The sequence below is a fragment of the Haemaphysalis longicornis genome, unplaced genomic scaffold (genome assembly GCF_048455015.1).
Source record: "Haemaphysalis longicornis isolate Haplotype H1 unplaced genomic scaffold, Haemaphysalis longicornis Haplotype H1 scaffold_11, whole genome shotgun sequence".
NCBI classification, from domain to species: Eukaryota; Metazoa; Arthropoda; class Arachnida; order Ixodida; family Ixodidae; genus Haemaphysalis; species Haemaphysalis longicornis.
The window spans coordinates 14,630,909-14,656,706 of record NW_027526214.1 but is presented as its reverse complement, the minus strand read 5'-3'; the positions used below and the strand labels follow the sequence as shown (position 1 = coordinate 14,656,706).

Below are 25,798 nucleotides of genomic sequence, written 5' to 3'. Positions count from 1 at the left end.
GCCTAACTGCCCACCTCAGCGATACAGAACGACTCCCGCATACCATATTTCGCTTGCGGGCGCATCTATCACCACACGATACTGACCTACAACTGGAAGACGATATCATTGATAAGCTCAGCAAGACGCACTCAAGCACCATTATGACGTTGAGTAATAAAGGAGCGTTCGACAATGTGTCCCACAGCGAATTTCGCGATCAATACCGAGTACAGGCTGCGGGCAGTCCACCTATAAATTCGCCCGCGCGTTCCTAACCGATCGTACGGCCAAAATGAGCATCGGCCCCCATCGGTCCGATCGCTTTAGCACACACTGCCAAGGAACACCACAAGGGTCAGTCATCTCGCCACTGCTATTTTTTATTGCTATGGCCGGAATCCCACCACTGCTCTCAAACATACCAGATATCTCCCTTGCACTCTCTGGAGACGATTTTACAATTTGGACCAACAAAGGCTTGCCAGGCCTTCAACAAGACAATCTGCAGCAAGCTACCGACACCGTCACTTCATATCTCCGCACATGTGTACTTCACTGCGCTCCAGCCAAGTCGCCCCTTCTAATACTTAGAAATAGAACGCGGGGCCGCCCACTACAACCAACACCAGACACCGAAATATCAATCAATGGCCAACCAGTTCCTAAGCATCCTCGCAGCGGAATATCACCACGAAGGATCGGGGACAGCATTCCTCCCACGCCTGCAGAAAACGGTGGCTCAACTCACGCACCTAATACAACGGGTATGCTCTCACCGCCTCGGCCGCAAAGCGTCAGACACTGTCGCATACTCCAAACCATGCTCACAAGTCACCTTACTTACGGAGCACCTTATCCGGCATTGAAACGACAAGGATCAGCAAAGATTGACATCCTCATACGCAAAGCATAAAAGTCAGCGAGAGGCCGACCGGCCTACTCATCCACAGATCTTCTCCTCTAGCTTGGGCTCCACAATAACCTGTCGGAACTGATAGAAGCCCGCACTACCAGCCATATTCAACGACTTCAAATCACGGCTACTGGACAACACCTCCTCAAACGCCTGGGCCACCCCACAGCTCCAACCCCGTAAACTTATGCAGCCTTTCTACACCAGCCCGTAATGCCATCCATGTCCTTCCACTAACCAAACATATGCACACCGTCTACAACGTAGGTGGCCGCCAACATCGCGCACGCCTACTCCTCAAAAAGTGCGGCGCCGCCCTGAATACCTACTACACTGACGTGGTCCAATATCGCACGTACTCGGCCCATCACACAGCAGTAATCCACTCAACCAACATCATCACAGCTTCTGCCACAACACCGACCACATCCATTGATGCCGCCGAGGAGGCTGCAATAGCTTTAGCCATTACCAACGCACCTTCATCGAACATCACAGTGTGACCGACTCCCAGTCCGCCTGCCGCCGCTACGCCACGGGACGCATCAATCGCATGAGCTCCAACATCCTAGCACGCCTATCATCGCTCCCAACCACCCGCATAGTGTGGATCTCTGGCCACACATCTTTTCCTGGGAACGAAGTGGCACAAGCCACCGTCTGCGAGCTCACTTACCTGGCATTCCCTGAAGAGGACTACGACGTACCCACCCACGAAGACCTAACCCTACACCCCCTGCCCCGACGTACTCCGACATCGTAGCCACTACCGGAATTCCCGACTAATCAGTCCCCCCCCTCACCCCTCCCTCACAACCGCCGACGCCAGCATAAGGCGCCGCCTACAAACACAGACGTACTACAATCACACACTCCTTCACTGTGTCTCCCCCACTCTGTACTCATTCAACTGTCCGTACTGCAGCTCTCCCAACAGCACCAGCCACCTAGTTTGGATATGTCCATCGAATCCCCCCTCTTTACAAGCTTCTCCTCCTATCCTGAGCATTGGGAGCACGCGATGCGCTCCCGCCAGCTCGAAGCACAGGAAGCTAGGATTCTCTGGGCGAAGACTGCAGCCACAGCCCGCGGGCTACCGGAATAGGATGGCACCCGGTGTTCCACTTGTTAACGCAGCTCCCTCTCCACTTTTCTTAATAAAAGTTTTCAAGAACAACAGTGTGCCGGAATGTGTTTCCCGTCTGCTGAAAGTGCGCTCGTGCATGACGCGCCGCTTCATCGTGCCTTGCCCATGTATGGAAACGCATGGTATATGACGTCACAGTTGCTACTTAAACCGCTGCGAAATAAACGGCGGGGCTTTTCTTGGTTGCCTATGGCCTAGATTGCCGTCGCCTCCTTTATTTCGCCGATCACCGAATGATAGCGGCGGGCGCCGTTACGACATGGTGTCAGAAGTTCCCACTTTTAACGCCATCGGGGAAAAAATGAGCCATCAAAACGCCGGCATAAAAATAGGCTGCAATGGCCACTGCACCACCGCTACCCCTGCCTTTCCTTTAGCAACCACCACCGGTAGACTTTGACACTATCTCGGAGTGGCTAGCATAGATACGGCACTTCGATGACTATAGATATGCGTCGGGCCTGAATGAGCGCTTCGAGGAGGCGCAATTGCGCACTCTGCTGTACAACGTGGGGCGGCAAGCAAGGGACATCTTCGTTACCTTCCATCTTTCTGCAGAAGATTCGAAGAAGTTTGACCTGGTGAAAAAGAAGTTCAATGAGTACTTCATCAAGGAGACCAACGTCGTCTATGAGAGCGCTTGCTTTCACAAGCGGCACCAGATGCTGGGCGAATCTATTGACGTGTTCATGACGGCTCTACACGTCTTGGCGGAAAAATGCGACTTCGGAGAATTCAAACAGCGCCTCATGCCAGACCGGTTCGTCGTTGGCCTGCGGGATGAAAAACTTTCCGAGTCGCTCCAAATGAACCCGAAGCAATCTCTCGCGACAGCTCTAGCGAAGGCCCGCCTGAAAGAGACGGTTAGGCAGCAACCCGCAGAGCTTCGCAGCTCCAAGAAGGTTCGAGGCAACACTCCGTGCAAGCCATGTGACAACGGCAACGTCGACGCAGTGGGTCACCGCACGAAACCGCACCGCAGTGAGGACACCCGGCCGCCAGCAGTTCGCTCCGAAAGACAGTGCATCTTCTGCGGCGGCCACTCCTACCTAAGAACAGACTGCCCAGCTAGAGAGCAGAAGTGCTTCAACTGCGGCACAAAGGCACATTTTGGTAAGGTGTGCCTCAAAGGGACTTCTCCGAGCAACCAGCGAAAGGTAGCAGTGTCGTTTGTACAAAAAGACAATGGGGAAATTTACGGGCCTTGGCGCCTGGCGCCAAGGCCCGTAACGTTCAGGTATTGGTAATGCAGTGCCTGTTTTCGCAAAGATTGATTCAAGGGCACAAGTGTGCGTAATTTTAGCATCGTTTCCTAAACTTCCCACGAGCTTAGACAAGGCCGACGACATCTTGACAGGCGCTAGCGGTGCCCGACTCAATGTTCTGGGCAAGATTCAGGTCGATATAGTTTGGAAGGAAGAAACGTCTCGCCAAACATGTTATGTCGTCAGCCCTTTATGCTATGTACTGCTAGGTTTGCCAGCTCTTGAAGCAGTAGGATTTATTAGGTTCACCAAATCTGTCGCTTAGAAAAAGTCTGCCTACGAGGCTTTGTGCCCTCAGGTTTTTGACGACTTAGGCTGTATGCCCGGTGAGTATACAATCAGGCTAAAACCAGACGCAGTTCTATTGGCAATAAGCGCACCACGAAGGATTCCTATACCGCTTCAGGAACCTGTGAAGCGGGAACTTGATAAGATGGAACAAATGGGCGTAATTTCGGGTTGTCGAAGAGCCAACCGAATGGTGTGCCGGCATTGTTCCCGTACAAACGCCCTCTTGAGACGTTAGGATCTGTATCTACCTTACGCATTTGAAAAAGTTTGTCCTAAGGGAAAGGTTACTTACTAGGCCTACTGTAGATCGAGCCCTAGGCTCACTTCCCGGCGCGAAATGGTTTTCCAAACTGGACGCAAATTCCAGATTCCACCAGGTGCGCCTCAGCAAGGCCTCAGAACTACTGAACACGTTCATTACGCCATTTGGGCGATACTGTTTCACTCGGTTGCCGTTTGGAATTACTTCAGGCCCAAAGTACTTAAAAACGAGAATGTCTGAAATACTGGCAGGCCTTCCTGGCGTCATTAACCTGATGGACGATATTCTGTTATGTGGCGACAGCAAGGAGCAACACAATTCTATGCTATCGAATGTCTCAGCTAGGCTGGCCCAGAATAACGTTACGCTTAACAAAGCAAAGTGTGTATTTCGAGCACCAAGCATGAGCTTTTTGGGTCACTGTCTAAGTGAAGAAGGCGTACAGCCTGATCCTGCCAAACTTAGAGCCATTATAGAGCTGAATCCGCCCTCGAATATTTCACAATTGCGGAGTGTTTTGGGCATACCCATTCACCAAGGTCGCTGTTTGCCGAACTTATCGCAAACAACTGCCCCGCTACAGGCGCTTTCGCAGAAAGAGAATGAAGGTATTTGGGGTTCATCTCAGAACACATCTTTCGACAGCTTGAAAGCTCTTGTCTGCTCGGCAAAGTGTATAGTCGTGTACATTCCACGACTTCCGACGATTCTTTCGGCGTATGCCTCGTCGTTTGGTCTCGGTGCCGTCCTTTTCCAAAAACAACGTAATAACAAACGCCGCCCAAAAGCGTTCTCTTCAAGGTCATTGACCAAGACCGAGCAGTGATATGCGCAAGCCAAATAGGAAGCACTATCTTTACCATGGGCTGCAAAAAGATTTGACGAGTATATAAGAGGTATCGATGTGACGTTCGAAACAGGCCTCAAACCTCATGTCTCGTTGCTCGCTAAAATGCCTATCGATTTGTTCACGCCAAGGGTGCAGCGCTACAGAATGCGGTTGATGCTGTGTCAATTGTAAATTGTGTACGTTTCAGCAAAAGCTTGATTATGGCAGACGCTCTTTCGCGAGCGCCGATGAAAGCAGATAAACTCGCCGGTGAATTGACGGTCTCGGAAGTCTCGTCATGTCTTAAATCTTGTGTTCAAGGGCTTCAAACGGGAGACAATTTTGTTAACAGAGTATGTGATGCTCAAAAGACTGACATTGTTCGTCAAGCTTTTCTGAAGTTTTGTCGCCAAGGCTGGCCAGAAAAACCAAAACTTCCTTGCTACCTAGCTCCGTACTCGCACTAACGTGCCGTAATTGCCGAATCCAATGGCATGTTGCTAAAGCGGTCTCGATTTGTAGTACCTCAATGCCTAAGAAAAAAAAATACTATCCAAGTTACCTAATGGGCATCAGGGCATCTGAAAGACAAGAGCTATGACAAAGAATTAGTCTGGTGGCCAGGCCTCGGCGAACAACTCGCACGGCAAGTAAAAGAATGTGTCACTTGTGCGCGATTCGTCACCCAGAACTATGAGCCGTTGATGTCAACCTTAACGCCAAGTTTCACGTGGGAACGAGTACGGGTCGGCTTGTGTTTTGTCAACAACAGTCACTACCTTGTCGTGGTCGACTACCTGTCGCAGTATCCGGAAGTAGTCCTTCTTTCCTCAACAAAAACCGGTGCGGTTTTAGAAATGCTAAAAAGCCTTTTTCCACGTCATGGCCTTCCGGAGACCGTGGTGTCAGATAATGGACCACAGTTTTCTTGTACCGAGTTTGAGAAGTTTGCCCATAATTATGGCTTTGGTCACGTCACTGCAAGCCCTAGGTACCCTAAGGCTAATGGGGAAGTAGAACGCATCGTTCAAGCGATTAGCTGCCTGATACGCAAATCCAAGTACCCATACTTGGCTCTGCTTGCCTACAGGGCAACTCCAGGCGTCCTCGGCTCTAGCCCGGCGGAAGTCCTCATGGGCCGGCCTCTTCGGACAATAGTTCCAATGGCACCGCAGCTCCGTCTGCCAGTGCAGTCACCGCTGCTTACTCTTGCGACCAAGGACAGAGCCAACAAAAAGTTGCAAGCACAGTACTACAAGAAACGCCACAGAGCCAGGGAGATGAAAAAACTAACGCCAGGTGATTTTGTTTGCGTAACGGATATGAAAGCCAGAGGAACGGTGCTAGCGACAGCTGCTACTCCACGTTCTTCATAATATGAACCGACGAAGGGGTTACGCTGCGACGTAACAGATGAATCCTGAACCGGTTGCCACAACAGGGGAAGCGTGAAGCCAGCTGCAAGTTTCCAAACGGAAGCGAGTCAGCCGAATTGGTTTTCGACGGAAAGGGAGCCATCCAGCGCCTCAACTTCAGCTTCAGTGCCTTCAGATTCAGAGGCTGTGATTTCCACGTCAGTACCTTCCGCTTCCATGACTATGACCAAGTCTGGTAGAATGGTTAAGCGACCGGTTCGCTATAGTATTGATGAATAAGCTTTTGTTCGTAGTTCGCTACCACTAAGGGTTCTTGGTTTTGTTCAGGTGTGAATGATCCAAATTCCACGCGCAAAATCACTGTTAATTTGCAAAAAAGGGGATGTGCCGGAATGTGTTTCCCGTCTGCTGAAAGTGCGCTCCGGCCTGACGCGCCGATTCACCGTGTCGGGCCCATGTATAAAAACACGTGGTACTGACGTCACAGTTGCTACTTAAACCACACCGAAATAAACGTCGGGGCTTTGCTTGCTTGCCTATCGCCTGGGCTGCCGTCCCCTCCTTTCTTTCGCCGATCACCGACTGATAGCGGCGGGCGCCGCTACGACAAATAACACTCAATGTTTTCCCGTTTGATGCGTCAGTTTCAGTTTTGCTAACGAATAGTCTCTATATATGGTGATTTGGGGAACAGGCTTATTACATCACAATGCAATTTATTTTTTATAGCAGGTAGGAATTCATTCTTCATTCCGTATATTGTTCTACTTTATTTACAGATGTCTGCGTTTTTGCTCCAAAGGTAATTCCCGACAATTATGTATAGGAGTAAAACATCAAAAATGACCGGAAGAGGTTAGCGGCCTGTACATTTTTTGGAAATAAGTGTTACAACAAGCATTTTTGTTTTCACTCTATTTATTATATTTTTATGGTTGCTGATGTCGTAAAATAGACTAGGAATGTGAAAAGGTGCTCACCGGAGGATGTCTTGTTATCTTGAGGTAGGGCGTCTCAACTTTTAAAATATATTTTCAGGATCATTTGAAAACTTCCTTAGGACATCATTATTGGCGTGGAATACTATCCTGGGGATGTCCTTACGATGTCGTAGTGTTGCCTTGTTTTGGCACATTTTACCACGACTATCAAAATTTTTGTTAGGATTGAAAGTTTACTTGAGGTGCGTACATTGAGAGACCTAACTAGCTTTGGGTTATTACGAATAAATAGAATCGCAGAGTTTGTTTTAGATTTTTCAAGTGTAACATTTGGAACCATCTGTGGAACACTGCTTAATATTTTTTTAAACTTGATGAGGGCATCTCGGTAGCAGTGTACATTAATACTATTATTCTGCTGGCACCTACATTGCGCATATGGTTGTTGTCAAATACCTGCAGAATAATGAAACCATTGGCTTCTCTCATGTATTCCTGCTTGTGTTTTTGCAATAAAAGCCTTAAAACAAATTTGCAGAATAAAATTTTGGAAAAAAGGTAATTTCATGATAAAAACTTTCAGAAAAATATTGCACAAAATATACGTACAAGGTCATGCTGAAAACACAATATTGTAGCTGCTTTGGGTTAGGTGTTTTAATGTTTTTATTATTTTCTAATGACATTTGCGCTTTCCCAAACAGTAATGACTAAAAATCTTCGAAGCAAACAAAAGCAGCAACCAATGCGTGGTGTTTTTCTATCTCATGACAGGGATGCAATTTTGCACATACACAACACAAAAAATACAATACGAACTTGAACTTAGTGCGGGATATAATAATACTTGATGATTACTTTTGGCTTAGGTAAATGGTTTTCGATGTTCTGTAAACATACTTGTTGTCTTCGTTTGACATGCTGTTTCAGACAATTGCAGGCTTTTAGGTACATCATCAGGTAAACTGCATTCTATTAATGAGTAACATAGGACGTACCCACTTTTTAATTATGTGGATCCTCCGTGAATTTGTAGCCACATTGTGGCTGTTTGTAGATCGGACGGAACGCCGCAGCATCAGATTTTAAGTCATTGTAAATTCACAGAGCTAAACGTTCAACCATGAAGATTTCATGTTTTGGAAATTGGCCTTCTATCTTTACCTGGTTAAGAGTTTTCAATAAATGTAAGATCTTCTTTGTAAACACAGACCCCAAACCCTTTGGCATAGAGTCTAAAAATATTCATTTGAAGTAATGTGCGCGGTAATAAATCATTGCATAAAACAGCTGTAGTTTTTACCATACTAGCCAGATTGGCGTATATCGGTTCAGGATTCCCATAGTTTTGCAATTTCTACACTATGGTACTCAACATGTTCAACCCAGTATGTATATTCCTGAGAACATATGCCCAAACTTTTTTCTACTGAACTTGTTTACTGTTTCGGTTGGAACTGTATACTAGTTCAACTATCTATCTGCTTGTTTTTGCTTTTATTGGCACTGTCTGGTTTGATATATAATGTGTTAATAATTTATAGACAACCAAAAGTGAAACTCGTTAATCTACTTAAATCTTTAGTTCATTACCTTCGAAAGACCAGCACTGTGAAATAATACAATATTGTCCGCATAAAGCACTATGTCTTGTGTTCGCAGTAATTGGACAAAATTGTGGGGAATGCCCACTTGAGTCCACATGCGAGGGCATGATGGCCTCGCTCCTTCATGAACTTAAGTAGTGCTCTTGCTATCTTGAGGATGTGTCGTTCATTACCAACATTCGAAAGACACCTTCTGTGCCTCTCCGTAGTTCTCGAGATTTACGTTCCGGGGCCCTTCATCTCAACTCATCAAACTGCAATTCCTCACAGTGCCAGCTTACCATCCTTGGTTATCTCGTCCACGCCACTGGTTTTCCACCCGACAAAGCTAAAATTCATGTGGTCAAAGGCTTTTCAAACCTACGTCAGCGATAGATAGCCGCAGCTTGGTAGATCTATATTCCTACTTTCGGCGCTTCAATAAAAACTTCATCGATATTGCCCGACCCCTAATTCACTTATTAAACCCGAACGTTCCCTTTTCTTGAGGACCTTTTGAAGCCGAAGATTTCTGTATTTTTATCTCCCTGCTAACCACACCTTCCCTTTTGGCACATTTTGAGGCTTCTGCCCAGACGGAGCTCCACACATACGCAAGCAGCTACGGTGTAGGCGCTACCCTGCCTTAACACCAAGAAGGTCACGACCGAGTAATTTCTTGTGCCAGCCACCTTCTCTCTGTCTCGGACCACAACTACTCAATACCTGAACGTGAATGTGTGGCTCTTGTGTTGGCCGTAGCTAAATCAGAACTGCAAAATGAATTCGGGCGAGACAGGCGCTTGGAGGACAATTTATTTGTCCTAACCCAATGCATAGAGTTGTGAAAGACGCAGAAGCGAGCGATATGGATAGAATTTCTAGATATAAAGGGAGCCTACTACAATGTAGATAGATAACTTCTATGGAGCATACTGGAGCAGGAGGTATTAGGCCACGACTTTATAGAGCTGTTGCAAGGAAATTACAACGAGAGCTAGGAGCAAATTAGCTAGGAGAAACTGACGTGCACCGAACCGCAAGTCAGAGAGGTTTAAAGCAGGGTTGTCCTCTGTCGCGATTTCTGTTGATGCAGTACACGGAAGACTGCAAAGACAGCTTGAAGTGAGTAACATATGTTTGATTCTTTGTTATAGCCCCAAAAGACAGGCAGTGGAGCAACATATGATGGGAATGGTATATACAGATCACATAGTACTACAAGCATATAGCAAAGAGTGCCTGAAACAGCCCACAGATATATGTGGTGAAGAAGCTACTGAACTGAGGTTAAAGTTTAGGACATCAAAGTCGGGAGTTCTGGTTTTAAAAGACGACGGCCGTAACGAATCGGCATTCGTTCAACAAGCAACAATACCGCGGTTAACGAAACACAAATATCTGGGCATATGCGTAAACGAAGGTGAGGCGTATCCAAAAACTCATGAGGAGCTTTAAGAATTGAACGGCACAAGAAACGCATCTATTATGAAGCATTGAGCACAGTGGGCGTATTGCAGATATGAAGTATTGAGAGAAATCTGCAAGGTTGTAATAAAACCAGGTCTCACCTTTTCAAACCAGAGTCAAATCAGTAATGCAATCAGGGTAGAGGTAAATCAGAGGGAGGTAGGTCGATTGGTATTGGGAGAACACAACAATAGAACAAACGAGGCAGTGCAAGGAGAGTTGGGATGGGCCTCCTTTGAAGTGAGAGATGCATGTAGAAAAATATATTTTGAAGAACAACTTGAAGAACAGCAAAGTGTTACGATATGTCTACATGAAAAGCATGGACACAAAGTGGAGGAAAAGAACCGGAAGGCTCAGGATAAAGTTTATGAATCCTGGAAGTGCAGGGGAAATAAAATAGGCAATAAAAATGACGTTAAAAAAACAGAGACAACCACCTGAAGAAACAGGGAAGCAGGAGATCACAAGCAAAACGTTTTTTGATAGTGCCAAAGAGAGTCCAGTGCATTTTGAAGCCAGGGCGGGTTGCTTGCGGACAACAACGGGTATTTTCGAGCCGGTACATGAAGAATTATGCACAGGCTGTGGCAGGGGGCAGAAACCATGCGATATACTGCAACAGAGTGCAAAGATATCCACCAAGTCCTCAGTAAGGAAGACATCCAGCTCCCGGAAGCCCTTGGTTTAAGGTTTCCGAAAATCTTAATTGTGCAGCAGTTGAGGTTAGTAAAATAAGGTTAGCATGTTTTTGGGACATGAGCAGGGAACCATCAGGGAGGATATATGAAGAAAGAAGTCAGACTAGCACAGAAAGTTCATTAGGGTTTTCGTTTAACGAGGTGATAGTACAGTGGCGTTACGACTGAGGTCGTTGTGCAACGACATCCCGTCACAAAGGGGAAGCCGCTAAGCGTCACCATCATAAACATCATCAGTGTGGAAACATGCTTCTTTGTTGAGGGGGTGCTTATTATGTCTTTAAGAGCCTTTTTAGCAGGCTTGAGCCTTACTAGTGTAGCCCTTTAGGTATTCGAGGTGAAGCCTATTTTCGAGCAGATAGCCCTCCATACCTGCTAGGTTTGGGCACAGAGAGCCTGAAGAAAAAGAATGAGAAAGCGAGAGAAGTTTGCGTGGAGGACAATGTCGCGCACGGCTGCCGTGATATTGTAGCATAGCTTTTGACTTTTGCTTTTATAGGCGCGGTTCTGAAGGAGCTCAGACGCTGGTTTACTGATGAGATACACTCACATCTCGTCATTGGGGTGTTGGGCCACTGCCATGCTCAAGAATACAGCTACGAATAAATGGCTAGTTCGAAGTTGCGCTGGCCGCAAAAGGTTACTGAAGTTGTAGTAGAGTTGTTCCTTTGTTTCCATACTACAGTACGCCGAAAAACTGTCTAGTGTGGGCTCTGCCAACAGCGGTTACTTTTCGGAATGGATGCAGAAAAGCTAGGCAACTCTGTGCCCTCTCAAGCCGGGAAATAATGGAACTATTTCACTGACGCACATATGTATTTCCGTATTTTCTGCATAAATTCCGATTACGTATATATCTAGCCCTTGGTCGGGTGGTCAAGAAAAGGGGTTCTATTTTCTGTGCGCACGGGGGTCTCTGGTTACTAAAATTTTAGCGTTGCTGCCCTTCTCATCCTAGGCCATCATGCTATTCATGTTTCTGACGTACTCCAATTTCAATAAACGTTTTTCACTTTTGTAACCTAATGTCCGATGCTGCTGAATGTCTTCTTTAGCTTTGCCAGCTATCTTGCACCACGGGATACGAAATATTTTCTTTTTTTTTTCAAATTGAAGCCCGCTGGCCGAGCCGGTTTATGTGTACTCCGGATTATCCCCATTATCCGGATTATTTGTATTCGTTTCGACGAGCGTTATATTTCTAGGGTTCCTGCTTCTTCCTAAGTGCCTGTGCGATGGAGAGGAAGATTTTTTAAATATATTGTCACGAAGCCAGGGACGACGCAGTTTTTTTGAAAAAGAAACAAGTTTATTGGAGCGACCGTGTGCTCCCCTAACAACTCAAAAGCATAGAGAGGCGGCAGCTGCGGTCAACAAAGTGACGTGCATCGGCGAACGTCGCAGAATCGACTACCCCTGCGTCTGCTCTGCCGGGTTTTTATCTTTCGGCGCGCGTGGTTCTCGAACCGTCGATTCGAGTCGAGAACATTGTAGATCCAAGGAGATTATTCTGGGCTGTTCGCCTTGGATCGGAATGCTCTCCCTATCAGAACAGATAACACATGCGGCACAGAAATAAAGACTGGAACAGGCGCTTCCCTTGGCACAGATATAACACAGACCAGCGCAGCCGGGCGGTAAAAGCAAAACACACAAAAATAAACAAACCCATTTTATGTTTCGCGGCATTACCCCCCTTTACGAGTGCATCGACCCGATGCTAACATAAGCGACAGTTTGAACAAATAAAAGTAAAAGTTCGTCATCGTCTGTAGAAAGGTTTTAGGCGAAGCACGTGGACGACTTCGGGCTGCGTGTATCGTCGTGATGTGCCGGAGTCACCATCGGTGATCACTTCATAGGTAAGTTGACCAACATGTAGGGTCCGAAATACCGTCGCAGAAGTTTCTCACTCAGTCAGCGTCGTCGGTAGGGACTCCAAACCCACACACGATCCTCTGGGTGGTACTCGGCGGCTCGGCGTCGGAGGTTGTAGCAGCCGGCATCCACCAGCTGCTGGTCCGTTATACGAACTCGAGTGAGCTGCCGGGCCTCCTCCGCACGTTGAACGCATCCTTGGACGTCGGCGTTCAGGTCGTCATCTTCTATGTGAGGCAGCATGGCGTCAAGCATTGTAGTCTGCAGTCTTCCGTAGACGAGCTCGAACGGTGTCATCTGCGTGGTTTCTTGGATAGCCGTGTTGTACGCAAACGTGACATATGGGAGCACTTCGTCCCAAGTCTAATGTTCAACGCCGACCTACATGGACAGCATATCCGCAATCGTCTCGTTCAAACGTTCCGTTAGTTCGTTCGTTTGGGGGTGGTACGCCGTCGTTCTTCGGTGATCCGTGTTGCTGTAGCGTAAGATTCCTTGTATGAGCTCCGCAGTAAAGGCCGTTCCGCGGTCCGTGATGAGGACTTCGGGGGCTCCATGTCGCAGCGCAACTTGTCTTGAGAAAAACTTGGCGACTTCTTGTGCAGTCCCCCTCGGAAGAGCGGCGGTCTCCGCGTAGCGCCTCATGTAGTCTGTTGCTACGACAATCCACTTGTTCTCGGATCGTGACGTAGGGAACGGGCCGAGAAGGTACATTCCAATCTGTTTGAAGGGCCTTGATGGGACGGTGATCGGCTGCAGAAGTCCGGCATGTCTCGTCGGTGGCGTTTTTCGTCGCTGACAGTCACGGCAGCTCCGGACGTAGTGGGTGACGTCAGAGGTAAGGCCGGGCCAGTAGTACTTCGCCTTGATTTTTCCTATTGTGCGGGCTGTGCCGAGATGTCTAGAAGGCGGGTCGTCGTGGCACGCTTCCAAAATGTTTTCACGAATATCTGCGGGGATGACAAGAAGGTAATTCGTTCTCGTTCCGGGGCTGAAATTCTTCACGAGGGCGGAGTTTCTCAGGCTGAATGCTGGTAAGCTGCGTTTGAATGTTCTAGGTACGGTGACGTAGCATCCCTTGAGGTAGTCGATAATAACGCGTAAGTCAGGGTCGGCACGCTGCTGGGCGGCTATGTCGCTCACCGTCACGATTCCGAAGAACGCGCTGTCTTCATCAGAGTCTTGTGCTGGTTGGTCGTCGGGGCCGCGGGACAGGCAGTCGGGGTCTCAGTGTTTCCTTCCGGATTTATAACGACTGTAACGTCGAACTCCTGTAGCCGCAGGCTCCACCGCCCAAGACGGCCAGACGGGTCCTTCAAATTGGCGAGCCAACAAGCGCGTGGTGGTCTGTCACAACCTTGAATGATCTTCTATACACGTATGGGCGAAATTTTCAAATCGCCCATATAATCGCCAGGCACTCTTTCTCAGAGGCAGAGTAGATTTCTCCTCCTTTGACAGACCACGTCTTGCATAGGGGATTCCTTTCCACCCCCGCTTTGTTTTGTGACGAGGACGGCACCCAAGCATATATCACTGGCGTCCGTGTGTATTTCCGTTTCGGCGTTTTGGTCGAATTGAGCGAGAACGGGCGAGCTTTGCAGGCGTTTTTTCAGCTCGCCGATTGCTTTTTCTTGGTCGTTGTCCCAGCTGAAAGGGGTGCTATCTTTTGTCAAGTGCGTGAGCGGCTCTGCAATGCGTGCGAAATTTGCGACGAAGCGCCGGTAGTATGCGCACAGTCCGAGAAATCTTCACACGCCCTTCTTGTCTTTCGGCCTTGAGAAGTTCGCAATGGCTGAAGTTTTGCTGGGTCAGGTAGGACTCCCGCGGGGTTGAGGACGCGGCCCAAGAACTTGAGGTCCTCGTATGCGAAACGGCACTTTTCAGGCTTCAGCCTTAGCCCCGACGTACGAATGGCCTCGAGTGCAGACTCCAACCTTGTGAGGTGTTCGTCGAAAATCCGGGTGAATACGACAACGTCGTCGAGGTATACGAGGCAGGTGTGCCACTTCAGGCCAGCTAGCACCGTGTTCATGACTCGTTGAAACGTTGCTGGCACCGTGCACAGCCCGAAAGGCATAAGCTTGAACTCGTATAGGCCATCCGGGGTTATGAATGCAGTCTTCTCTCGGTCTCTCTCGTCCACTTCAATTTGCCAGTAGCCGGTCTTCAGATCCATCGATGAGAAGTTCTTCGCATGTCAGAGGTAGTCGAGGGCGTCGTAGATTCTTGGCAGGGGGTACAGGTCCTTTTTGGTGATTTTGTTCAGTCGCCGGTAGTCAACGCAGAAACTTAATGTGCCGTATTTTTTCTTCAAGAGTGCGACTGGCGCATACAACGAACTTTTTGATGGCTGTATTATGTCGTCGCTGAGCATGTCGTCGACGTGAGTCTGGATGGCTTCCCGCTCGTGTGAAGAGACGCGGTACGGTTACTGTCGGGTAGGTCGGGCTCAATCATCGGTTATAATTCGGTGCTTCGCTAGGGGCGTCTGACGCAATTTTGAGTTTGCCGAAAAACACTCGCTTTAGCGACGCAGCAAATCCCGTAGTCTGTGCCGATTTTAGTGCGGCAGCGCGGGGTTCACATCGAAAGGTTGCGGCGGCTTGGAAGCATCTGCCCGTGCGCATTCAAAGTTCGCGACCGCGATCACTTGACTTGTTTCTTGCGTTTCTTCGAGGAACGCAATTGCAGCCCCGTTGTTTAGATGCTGGTACTCCTCGGTGAAATTGGTGACCAAAACATGGGATTTGCATTGCTTAAAGCGCGCAATGCCTCTTGCGACGGAGACACCGAGGTTGAGAAGCAACCTTTGGTCACCCTCTACGATAGCGTTGATGTTAGGAGCAGCATCCTCACAGTAGACGGCGATCATCAAGCTTGCGCGGGGTGGCAGAGTGACGTGAACGTCGACGATCCTTACAGCAGCACGGTGATCGGGGTTCAGTGACGGCGTCGTGGAGTGATCAGAGGAAAAAGTTATCGACTTGGTCTGGAGATCAATTATTGCGCCATTGTCCGTCAATAAGTGTATTCCGATTATTACGTCGCGGGAGCAGTTAGGTAAAATTACGAACGCAGCAGGGTACGTGGTGCCGTCTATGGTGACGCCGGATGTGCACGTTCCACTTGGCGTTAGGAGATAGCCTCCTGCTGTCCGTATATGCGGACCGTCACGTCTTGTCGTAACTTTCTTCAGCTTAGACGCGAATGACCCGCTCATCACCGAGTAGTCGGCTCCCGTGGCGACGAGGGCGACTACGTCAAAGCCGTCGATGGACAACTGGACGTCGGACGCTGCCTTCCTCGAGTTCTGGGTGCGTCGGTGCGTCGCAACTCGGCTTGTGCGTTTTGACGGTCGGGTACTGTGCGTCGTCGTTGTCGTAATCTCAGTGGCAGGTTTGGTTATGTCAAGTACGCGTCGCGCCGCGTGGTTGTCGTCGTGATCAGGAGTCACGTCAGGGTTAGGTCGGTTCGTTGGGATGAGGGCATGTCGTAAGTCAAAGTCTTCGGCGAATTGTTGCGTCGTTGGAGGGTTTTCGGTTTTCTGCCGTTTTGCAACTTTACCTCCAGAAGTTGCCGCCTTTAGTTTCCCCCGCGTGGGCTGCGGGACCTTCCACGTGCGAAGTCAGCACTGCTACGGCGGTCCGGTGACTGGTACGGGTAGGGCGACGGCGAACGGGTAAAACTGGCTGGTCCACGGCTGGTGTTGGACAGGTATTCTTCAATGTAAGATGGGTGGTGGCCGGGTAGGGGGCATGGTGCGTCGACGGAGAAGCCACGAAGTCCGAGTCTCTTGTATGGGCAGCGATGGTAGACGTGTTCGGCCTCTCCGCAATGGTAGCACAGAGGACGATTATCCGGTGTTCTCCATACGTCAGTCTTCGTCGGCGTCTGGTTTCGTACTACAGGGGGTCGGGCGGGCGACACTGGGCGGCGGTAGGGCAGGGCCTCTTGACGACGTGTTGGAAGAGGGCGGTGTCGCCGAACAGCCGCGGAGTAGGTCATAGCCTCTAGTTCGCGGGGTGCTCACGACGGCATTGAAGTTCCCAAAGCCTGCTGTACTTCTTCTGGGATCACGTGAGTCAGGGAACCGACTCGAGGGTGTGGCGTCGTCCTCGGGAAAAGTTTCTGCAGCTCCTCCAACACCACTGCACGGATGGTGTCGCGTAGTGAGTTGGAGTTAATAGCACCGGCACCAATCGTCTCCGAAACCAGCGAATTGATTGGGCGGTCGTACTGCTTCATTCGGATTTCGAGCGTCTTCTCCATCGCGGTTGCCTTAGACGCGAATTCGGACATGGTCTTAGGGGGGGTTGCGAACAAGGCACGCAAAAAGCTCTTGCTTCACACCTCTCATCCCAAACCGTAGTTTCTTTTCTTCCGTCATTCCTGGGTCCGCACGGCGAAAAAGTCGCTTCATCTCCTCGACGAAGATCATGACCCTTTTGTTGGGGATCTGCGTTCGAGTTTTCAGCAAAAGCGCTGTGCGTTCTTTTCTGACCATGGTAGTAAAGGTCTTCAAGAACTCGCTTTTGAACTGAGCCCAGTTAGTCAAGGAGCTCTCGTGGTTCTCGAACCAAGTGCGAGCCGAATCTTCCAAGTAAAATAAAACATGCCGGAACGTTTCTGCGTCGCCCCATCTTTTGAATTTCCGGACGCGCTCCAGATTCTCCAACCATTCTTCAGGGTCTTCTGAGGGGGCTCCTCGGAATGATGGCGGATCCCGTGGCTGCTGCAGAACGACGGGACGATCGGCTTGGTAGACCATGGTGCTGGTAGTGACGTCTTTCTTCTTAGCTTTCTCCGGCAGCAGACCGAACTGGGGTGGTAAATCTTGCCGGCGGAGGCTGGCTCTTTTTGGACTGGCTTGGCGGCTTTCGCAGGTTGTAGTGGTCGTTAAGGGTGCTGCCCCGCACCTCCACCAGATGTCACGAAGGCAGGATACGATGCAGTTGTTTTGGAAAAGAAACAACTTTATTGGAGGTAACTTGTGTTCCCCTAAAAACTAAAAAAGAATACAGAGGTGGCGAAGCAGCGGTCAACAAAGTGGCGTGCGTCGGGGAACGTCGCTGAATCGAATACCCTGGCGTTGCTCTGCCGGCTTTTTATCTTTCGGCGCGCGTGGTTCTCGAACTGTCGATTCGAGTCGAGAACATTGTAGATCCAAGAACATTATTCCGGGCTGTTCACGTTAGATCGGAATGCTCTCCCTATCAGAACAGATAACACATGCGGCACAGAAAGAAAGACTGGAACACGCGCTTCTCTTGGAACAGATATAATACAGACCGGCGCATCCCGGCGGTAAAAGCAAAAAACACACAAATAAACAAACCCAATCCATGGTTCGCGGCAATATTTTCATTGTTTAAAGGCCACTCAAAGTGAATTACGTGCTTATTGTCTGAGTTTGCATACGCGGCTTCACCATTAAGGCTACACCGACGGTTTTGTTTTTTTGGACCTTTGGCTGCAAGTGTATCAAAAATTCCCTGAGCTAGATGATTTAGAGGACACTAAAAGTTGAATGATTTTTTTTAAAACGTAAAGGTTACACTTCATGTAGCTCTCTATGCTTTTGTTCGAGAAAAAAGGATGCCACCTTTTCTGAGAAATGAGCAAACAAAGCGGGCATTCCTCTCACCCGCTTTTCTTTTATTTTTTGGGGATATGGCCATCGCATCATAAATTAGGAGTGATGTGCCACCAGCACCGCTGCAGTATAGAGCGCAAAAGCTGATTACAGTAGCTTTTACGTCTCGTAGCCATGACAGACTGCAGGACGTGTCTCTGTCCGGGGAGGCTGGATTTGTCGTATATAAGTTTTGGCCAACAGAGCGAGAAACACTTTTATATGCTCGAGCGGCTGGGGCGCCCGTCTACACAGATTGCCACACCCCATCATGCCGGCTCCAAGCGAAGCCTCTTTTTAAGCAACAGGCGTGGTGCCGAATATCCACCGATGCGTCTCTGGCTCCGGCTGGCACCGCGCAGGAGCGCGCCTTGATTTCAAACTACTGTCGTTAACAGCCATCGTATATTAGGTGCAGAGCACTTTAGGTGCTCGCCTTGTCGTCCTAGCTGGCTCGCTCGACCCAAGTATATAGAGCACCAAGACGGTGTCATGGGGTAACGCTGTTGTTCGCGGCGTACCCCTTAGGCTTCGAAAGCAAGCGGTTTATGTAGTCATAACAGGCCTAAACTTGTGGAAACGCTGGCGCTTTTCATACATTGGGCTGATGTTTAGCGCATAGAAAACTTTACGTACGTTTGAGAGAAAATGTATGTAAGTTACCGGCAGCGCCCACGTTCGGTTGGTTTTTACGATAGTAAAAATAATATGTGGCAGTGCAATGCCGGCACATGCGAGGAGAAAGAGAGCAGAGCAACCGCTAGTGCAATTTCACGCAGGGGGCAAGAGAGCACTGCGAAGTAGGGAAATTTGAATTGCATGCGGCGGTAGCAGTAAGCGGATCACGACGGTACAGCCCATATGAAAAATCGCTGCTCTGCACTTCCGACACCTTTCCCATTGATTTGAACGGCTTTAATTTTTTATCTTGTAATTTTTAACTTGTAATTTTGGCCCGCGGAGATGACACCATGGGGTGTAGAGGTATACGGCTTTACATGAGCAGGAAGTGTTCCAGCACGAGGCTTTGGAAAACGAGTGTCCCAGTGAGACTTTTTATACGCGTTAAATTGTTCTCAAGACGAGAGTGTCCCAGTGTTTTAGTATCATGACTACATGGACGACGACATGAGACGACGATGAAATAAGAAGCCGACAGCCCTCGCCCCTAAAGGGCATCGCCCCTGAAACACTCTTCACGGTAGCCGCGTCGGCACTCGTTTACCGCGCTTCCCCCGGCTCGAACATAAAAGAGGCATAGTGAGGCACGCTTTACGAATTATCAACAGTGGCTCGAGGCGAACGGGTAGATCTATAAGATAACCACTCCCACTAAGTTATTTTACTAGGGAATTTTTTCGAACGATGCACGTTTAACCGATGGCAACATTTAAAAAAAGAATACAGCCGTACTCCTTCTCCTAGTCAACTTACGCGCCCGGCCAACGGGAGGTTGGAGGCTCGGGTGGCTCGCCCAACCACTTGCCGTCTATCTTTTCCCTTCGGCCGATTCTAAGCAAGAGAATGTGGCTGCTCCCTGCAAAGTACATTGCTTGCAGAAACTCAGCTGCGGCTTCGTAGGTTACTTGCTTCTGTAATTGCACACCACTGCTTTCCGAAAACGAAACTGAAAGCAAGCTGGCTGACTGCATTGTAAGGGAAGAAGCCATTCTCGCAGAATATAAAAGATGATCTCTTTGATTTGGAGCGGCGATGAGCTCACGGAAAGCATTGATTTATGTTTTCATCACGCGTTCAACAACGTAGGCACTGTTAATTTAAGGAAAACCTCTATAGATGCTTCTCCAATGAGCTCTCGCCGTTCGGAACATTTGTTACACAGCAAACCGTAGTGCCGATATGCGTTCGCGTCACCGGTTTTCACATTTCGGACGCTCTCGATTTTAATAAAAAACTGCTAGTTTCGTGAATGTTGTACTTACATTCATAGCATTGTAATCCCGCATAACACGCGAACTCGTTTCAATACTTTAGTGTCCCTTTACCTACTCAAGCTATCGGAACAGCATCGCGATAGCGCGTGTGGAGCCTTGCAGAGGTCACCCTGTTGCTGAAGTTAGCAGGTTTCTTTTACCTGCTTTGACGCCAGGTATAACTCGACGCTGCTGCGCCCATGATGAAAAAAAGAAAGCGTTCATATCTGTAAAACAATCGCTTCTAGGGTGCTCAAATTTGGTAAAAAGGTGGCCTAAAACGTTGGGCAAGAGCAGCCCCAAAAGGAGAACAACATACATGGCATATTTGGTGAACATTATGTAAAAAATCACCTTGTCGCAACACTTCCGCCCTTACGGAGAGTTTCGAGTTTCCATTTATGGCGTGAACTAAAAAGCAGAATAGAAAATAGCTAGGAGATACAGTAAAAACATGTGTCAATGTTGGGCAGTGGACAAGAAGCTTCAGAAAAAAAAGAGCAGTCATTCCTGAAAAGTGGTGTGGCTTTTTGTGTAAAATCAAGTATGGCCCTGTGAAGACATGTGCTACCTAATCCGCCGCAGCAAGCAGTAGTGGCAGATTCCCAATGTATGGAAAACCCACTGGTAACTATTGGCTACCGAGCTATTGACGCACATCGGTAACTCCGATGTGGGATTTATTGATTGATAGGCAAATTGCGCCCCGAAGGAGTGCCGCCCAGTAATCTCATCAAAGGCTAAGCTTTAGCTGACTAGTAAAAGCGGATCTCGGGCCAGCGCCTGCCATGTGCGTTGACGTTTTCAAACAAGACAGTTAGTGTGATCAACAGGCAACACCGTAACGAAAAGTAGTGATCTGAAGAGAAACCCCACCGTTTCACGAAATAACGCCTAATCAAAGTGGAGTGCAGCGCATCCAAATAGCTTGAGAGATAGTGACAACGTCATTGGTGTGTCGAAACGCAGCGGTTTCGGCGGACTATTTCTCGGCGCTTATCTGCCACTTCCGCTCACCCTGTGTCACAACGGCTTCGGACCGGACAGAAGCGTAACTGTAATGGTTACATCTGTTTCGTGGCATTCACAATGCTGTTACATTTCTACATGCGTTTGGTAGGTGTGTTCTGTTATAGGTGTCTTTATTCGAAGGATATCTGGCAGGTCAAATATTGCAGTTTGTATACTGCAACAGGGAGCCGGAAACGTGAGTCACCAATTTATTTTCAAGTGCTCGGTACGCGTGAGCTCGCGCTCATTTGAGCAAATATTTCATTTGTCTTTTATAGCGGTTTACGCGCACGAGTGCTGATTAGTGTGTGTTGTTTCGAAGAATTATGCGGTCACGTACATGCGCTTCCATTTTTAGGAGACCGTTATTGGAATCCTGCTTCCGGCTTAGTGTTTTCCGAAGGAGCAGCCGTAACTCCACGGCAAGTTTGTGGCGTACAGAATGTGTCGAAGCAAGCCTTGTGTGCACTCTAATAGTTACAGATATGTTAGGCTCGCGTTCCCGACATTACACGTTAGATATAAATGAAGCTTTTGTTACAATAATTTCGTGAGCTTCTTAGAGATGTTGCCGAGCAAAAAATTAATTAATTACATGCTAGGGTTCTCCGTAGCTTCCATACGCTCCCAGTTCGCGGGACAAGGCAAAGTTAAGGAATGTTGACCGCAACACTGCAAGCAGTTTAATACCACAACAGCTAGGTTTGTAGCGTCACTGGAAATTGTCGCTTTATTTGTTTACCCTTACAAATACAAAGCATGAGAAGGCCTCAATGCACCTCATCTAGCTCCAGGTTCGCAAAGATGTCTTATGAAAAAAACATGTGAAAGTTTGTGCATTTGCAAATCTTTGTGTTGTGCGTTGCCTTGAAATCTCTGATCCTGCGTGCTAATAAAACAAAGCTAACTCTAATAACACCATGGCGGCACTATATTTCGGTTTGTTGTGATTCATTGTTTGTGTGGCTATAGTGGGCCAACCAAAAATTCAGGGAATCGCTGGCGTGCTGCATTGCCTCCTAAACTCTGTTTTTTAATACCTTAGGGGGCTGTCATAGCGTGAAGCATATTTTTTGAAATTCCCGGCTGTTTTCTAGGCCGAATAGCTGCTATCCTTAACCGCAATAATAAAAAAATAAATAGTAGTAAGTGCAGTACGTTTTATGTTTGAGCTAAAAGTTTTATGTTTGAGCTAAAACAAGCTAAAAGTTTAGGCTGAATGTTTACATACCTGCATGCATCAAGGGTAGTGCTTGGTGCTCAAATTAGTAATCAGCGTGCATTCATCACTGCAGTGAACAAATTTGTTTACTAAGAATACGCGCTACACGTAAGAGTTTTTCCCGTGAACAAGTGGCGGATGTGGTAGAGAAAAAAATTATTCCATGTTTGTATATTCTGTAATAGTGTTTTTGAACTAGGTATTGTGATCTTGACAGATCACCGAATTACCGGAGAAAATGGTTTCATTTTATTTTACCTGAACGCTTCGGTGTTGTAGGTATCTCAAGCAGAGAAAACATATAACGGGTCGTTTGGCGCTGCATCGGCCTTTTTATTTTTTGTCTACAAATAAGTTTCTGTTTTGATTTCGTGTTTGTTTTAAACACACTCATTTCGTATTTTTGCCAGTGTTAAGTCAAGTTTCTGGTTGGAAATCTGAGGCGCATATTAAAGAGCCAGCAACGAGATCGGCAACGAGATCAGCTTAAACCACTGAATTTTTTCCCTAAGTTGACGCGGTTCATTTATTCTGCCTTGTGGCTTGATTGCTGCTTTATACATTTGATTGCATAGAAAATGATTTATACGTGAGCATTCAAGTATTTTCTTAATAAAATGTATATGTATAAACCATTAATTATGTCAAGAGAAAACTCATGGAATTTGAGTTGACCATAAGTACTGGCCAGAAAGCCACAAATGCGCATAAAAATATCATGGGGCTCCCGCATAGCCATTTTTATGGGTATATACTTTGCCAGGAATTGCACAATATCTACCTTCCAGAGCTTGGCAAATTGTTTGTTTACTCCTATCCCAAACACCAGCCAATAACTGCACCAGAGTTACGTGCAAGCTCGGACACGCCTGGCAACTAATAACTCGCCATGCTTTGGCTTGGCGCTGCCTTCGGCTTTGCGCTGATGCTGAGTGGCTAAGGCATTGAGGTGCTTAGCCTAAGGATGCCGGTGTGGTTCCAGACTATGGTGGCCACTTTTATGATGAAGGCGGTAAGCAAAAACGCCCTTCTCACATTTCGGCGCATGTTACAGAGCCCAGGTGTAAAATTAATGTGGTACCTTCCACTACCGCCCACCTCATCACTTGTGTAACATTGGCGCATTCAACTTCACAATCAATTATTAAGGGACATATGTTTAAACAAGAAACATCAACCACATAGGAGCCCGGTAGCACAAAGCATTGTAAATAAAAAGAGCTCTAAGCAAGGGCCTTGACAATTTCAAATGATATATTTTATTCTCTGACCGAATAGAAATAGAAGTGACAACGTTTCGCGAACACAGTTTGGCATCATGATGATGAATATATATTGTGAATATAAAATTTGGGTAATTTTCTTGCAATTCTCGCAATCGTTATATTTTTCGAAAAGGCAAAAGCAGGCTACTGATATAAATATATATTATAAGAAAGTATTTTGTATACTTTTGTGGATTTGAGAATATGTTCAGTGGTAAGTTACTTACCCCTACTGCCTAGGATGAATATGCAAAATTCGATAGCACTTAGTGTGTTTTTTTTGTAATGGAGCATTCGTTTTTAAATGAATAAATAATTCAGTGTGCGGACAAACAGCCTATCATGGCAGCACTGCAGCTGCACGTGGAAGCAAGGCAAACTTTTTTTACTTCCAATGCACATACTTCAGCCTCAAGATGGGTCTTCTTTTGCAAAATGTTAGGATGATATTTTAATTGGAAACAGAAAACAAAAAAAGGCTATTTCCATGATTTCATGATATTGTCTTACCCTCTCACATAAGCATATTTCACGTTTTCATTAGAACAGCGAAAGAACAACATTGAACATTGTTCCGGGGACCTCCTGGTAATTATAGCGAAGATAAAATACAAAACCATATAGACAGTCAAGCTAGCGGTCAATTTAACACACTCAATATATTATCACCCCCAGGAGGCAGAGAATATACAATATTAGTTCTAGCTAGAAATGTTTGTATTTTACACATTGAAAGAAGAAACTTTATTTTTCCGAAAACTTTCTAAGCAAGAATTACCTTAATCTACAAAAAAAGAACGCTGTGAATGACACATTGTTTGGATGATTGGTGAAGTATTTCAGAGTTTTTGCCTAACAAAACTCTATCTGTTTCCCGTAATATACTTTACCTTCGGTAGCAGTGAGTTACAGTGAGAATCCAGTAGATTTTGTTGTCGTAGTTGGAATTAAAATCTTTGAGGATAATATGTGTGAACAAGCAGAAAAAATTGGCATGACCATCTTTAGCGAAAAAAGTAATGTTTTTGTAAAATGGTGTTCAGAGTCGTGTACAGTCGGCCAAATCTTTAACTGGCTTACGCGAGCGGCGACTTTTCTGTGCGTCAGCGCCATATGACGAAGCCAAGTTGCAAGCTGTTTGAGGCTAAGCGCATGCCCAGAAAGCCGCGTTTAGTTGTGCGCATTGTCTGCTAGGTTGTTCCTTCCTTAGCGCGTCACCCCTTACGAGCGCACTGCGAACAATCCAGGCAGCGTGGTAAAGTGAATGGCTTTGCTCCTATTTTATTTTCCCAAGATTAACGTTGCAGCAATCAATCGAGGAAATTTCAAGATACGCCGAAAACACCCAATCATGAGATAAGCCGAAGAACATGGGTTACTTATTTCTTCTTTCGGTTTTTTTTTTTCTGTAGATGCCTACTTCATAGCTTGAGCACGATCTTCAGCACGTTGAAGATATCAAGCGCGCATACGACTGATAACTGCCCTGAATACACACGAGAAAGCGTTTACGTCACAAAGAAAAAAATGAGTTAACGCTATTCTTCAGCTTGTTTCATGACTGAGCGTGTTCGGCGTATCTTGAAATTTACTCGATTGATTGCTGCAATGTTGATCTTGGGAAAATAAAATAAGTCAAATCTATTCGCTTTATCACGTTGCCTGGGTCGTTTGCTGTGCGCTCATAAGGGGTGACCCGCTAAGGAAGGAACAGCCTAGCAGACGATGGGCACAACTGAGCGCGGCTTTCTGGTGATGCGCTTAGCCTCAAACAGTTTGCAACTTGGCTCCGTCATATGGCGCTGACGCACAGAAAAGTCGCCGCTCGCGCACGCCAGTTAAAGATTTGGCCGACTGTACATGGGAAGGGTTGGTGCAATGTAAAGGATAAAAGTAACGAAGAGAACCACTCAGTTTTGTGAATGATAAAGATATGACAAATATATGCCTTTGAATAAATGCAGTGAAATATTTGGCTGTAAATAAAAATATATACTTGAGATACGAGGATACGGTTTCGCAAATAACTTAAACATCTCAGTAGCACGCGTGTGCCAAAGAAATTTATCCGATCTTATATTGTTTCTGTC

The 25,798-nt window shown here is 47.2% G+C and overlaps 1 protein-coding gene across 1 annotated transcript; it reads left to right on the top strand.

Annotated features, from left to right (window-relative positions):
* Window positions 1–274: 274 nt before the first annotated feature.
* On the top strand, window positions 275–3,289 carry LOC144161027 (uncharacterized). Its single transcript, XM_077692088.1, has 3 exons — window positions 275–336; window positions 1,394–1,598; window positions 2,468–3,289. The coding sequence occupies exons 1-3, from the start codon at window positions 275–277 to the stop codon at window positions 3,287–3,289; spliced, it is 1,089 nt and encodes a 362-aa protein (XP_077548214.1).
* Window positions 3,290–25,798: the final 22,509 nt, after the last annotated feature.

What these genes read in the sequence shown, in the direction of transcription:
- LOC144161027 (XM_077692088.1), top strand. Translation starts at nt 275, where the DNA reads ATGAGCATCGGCCCCCATCGGTCCGATCGCTTTAGCACACACTGCCAA. An exon ending in TGCCAAGGAACACCACAAGG is followed by an intron (nt 337 to 1,393) that starts GTCAGTCATCTC and finishes CGAACATCACAG; the next exon opens with TGTGACCGACTCCCAGTCCG. An exon ending in TCCCTGAAGAGGACTACGAC is followed by an intron (nt 1,599 to 2,467) that starts GTACCCACCCAC and finishes TGGCTAGCATAG; the next exon opens with ATACGGCACTTCGATGACTA.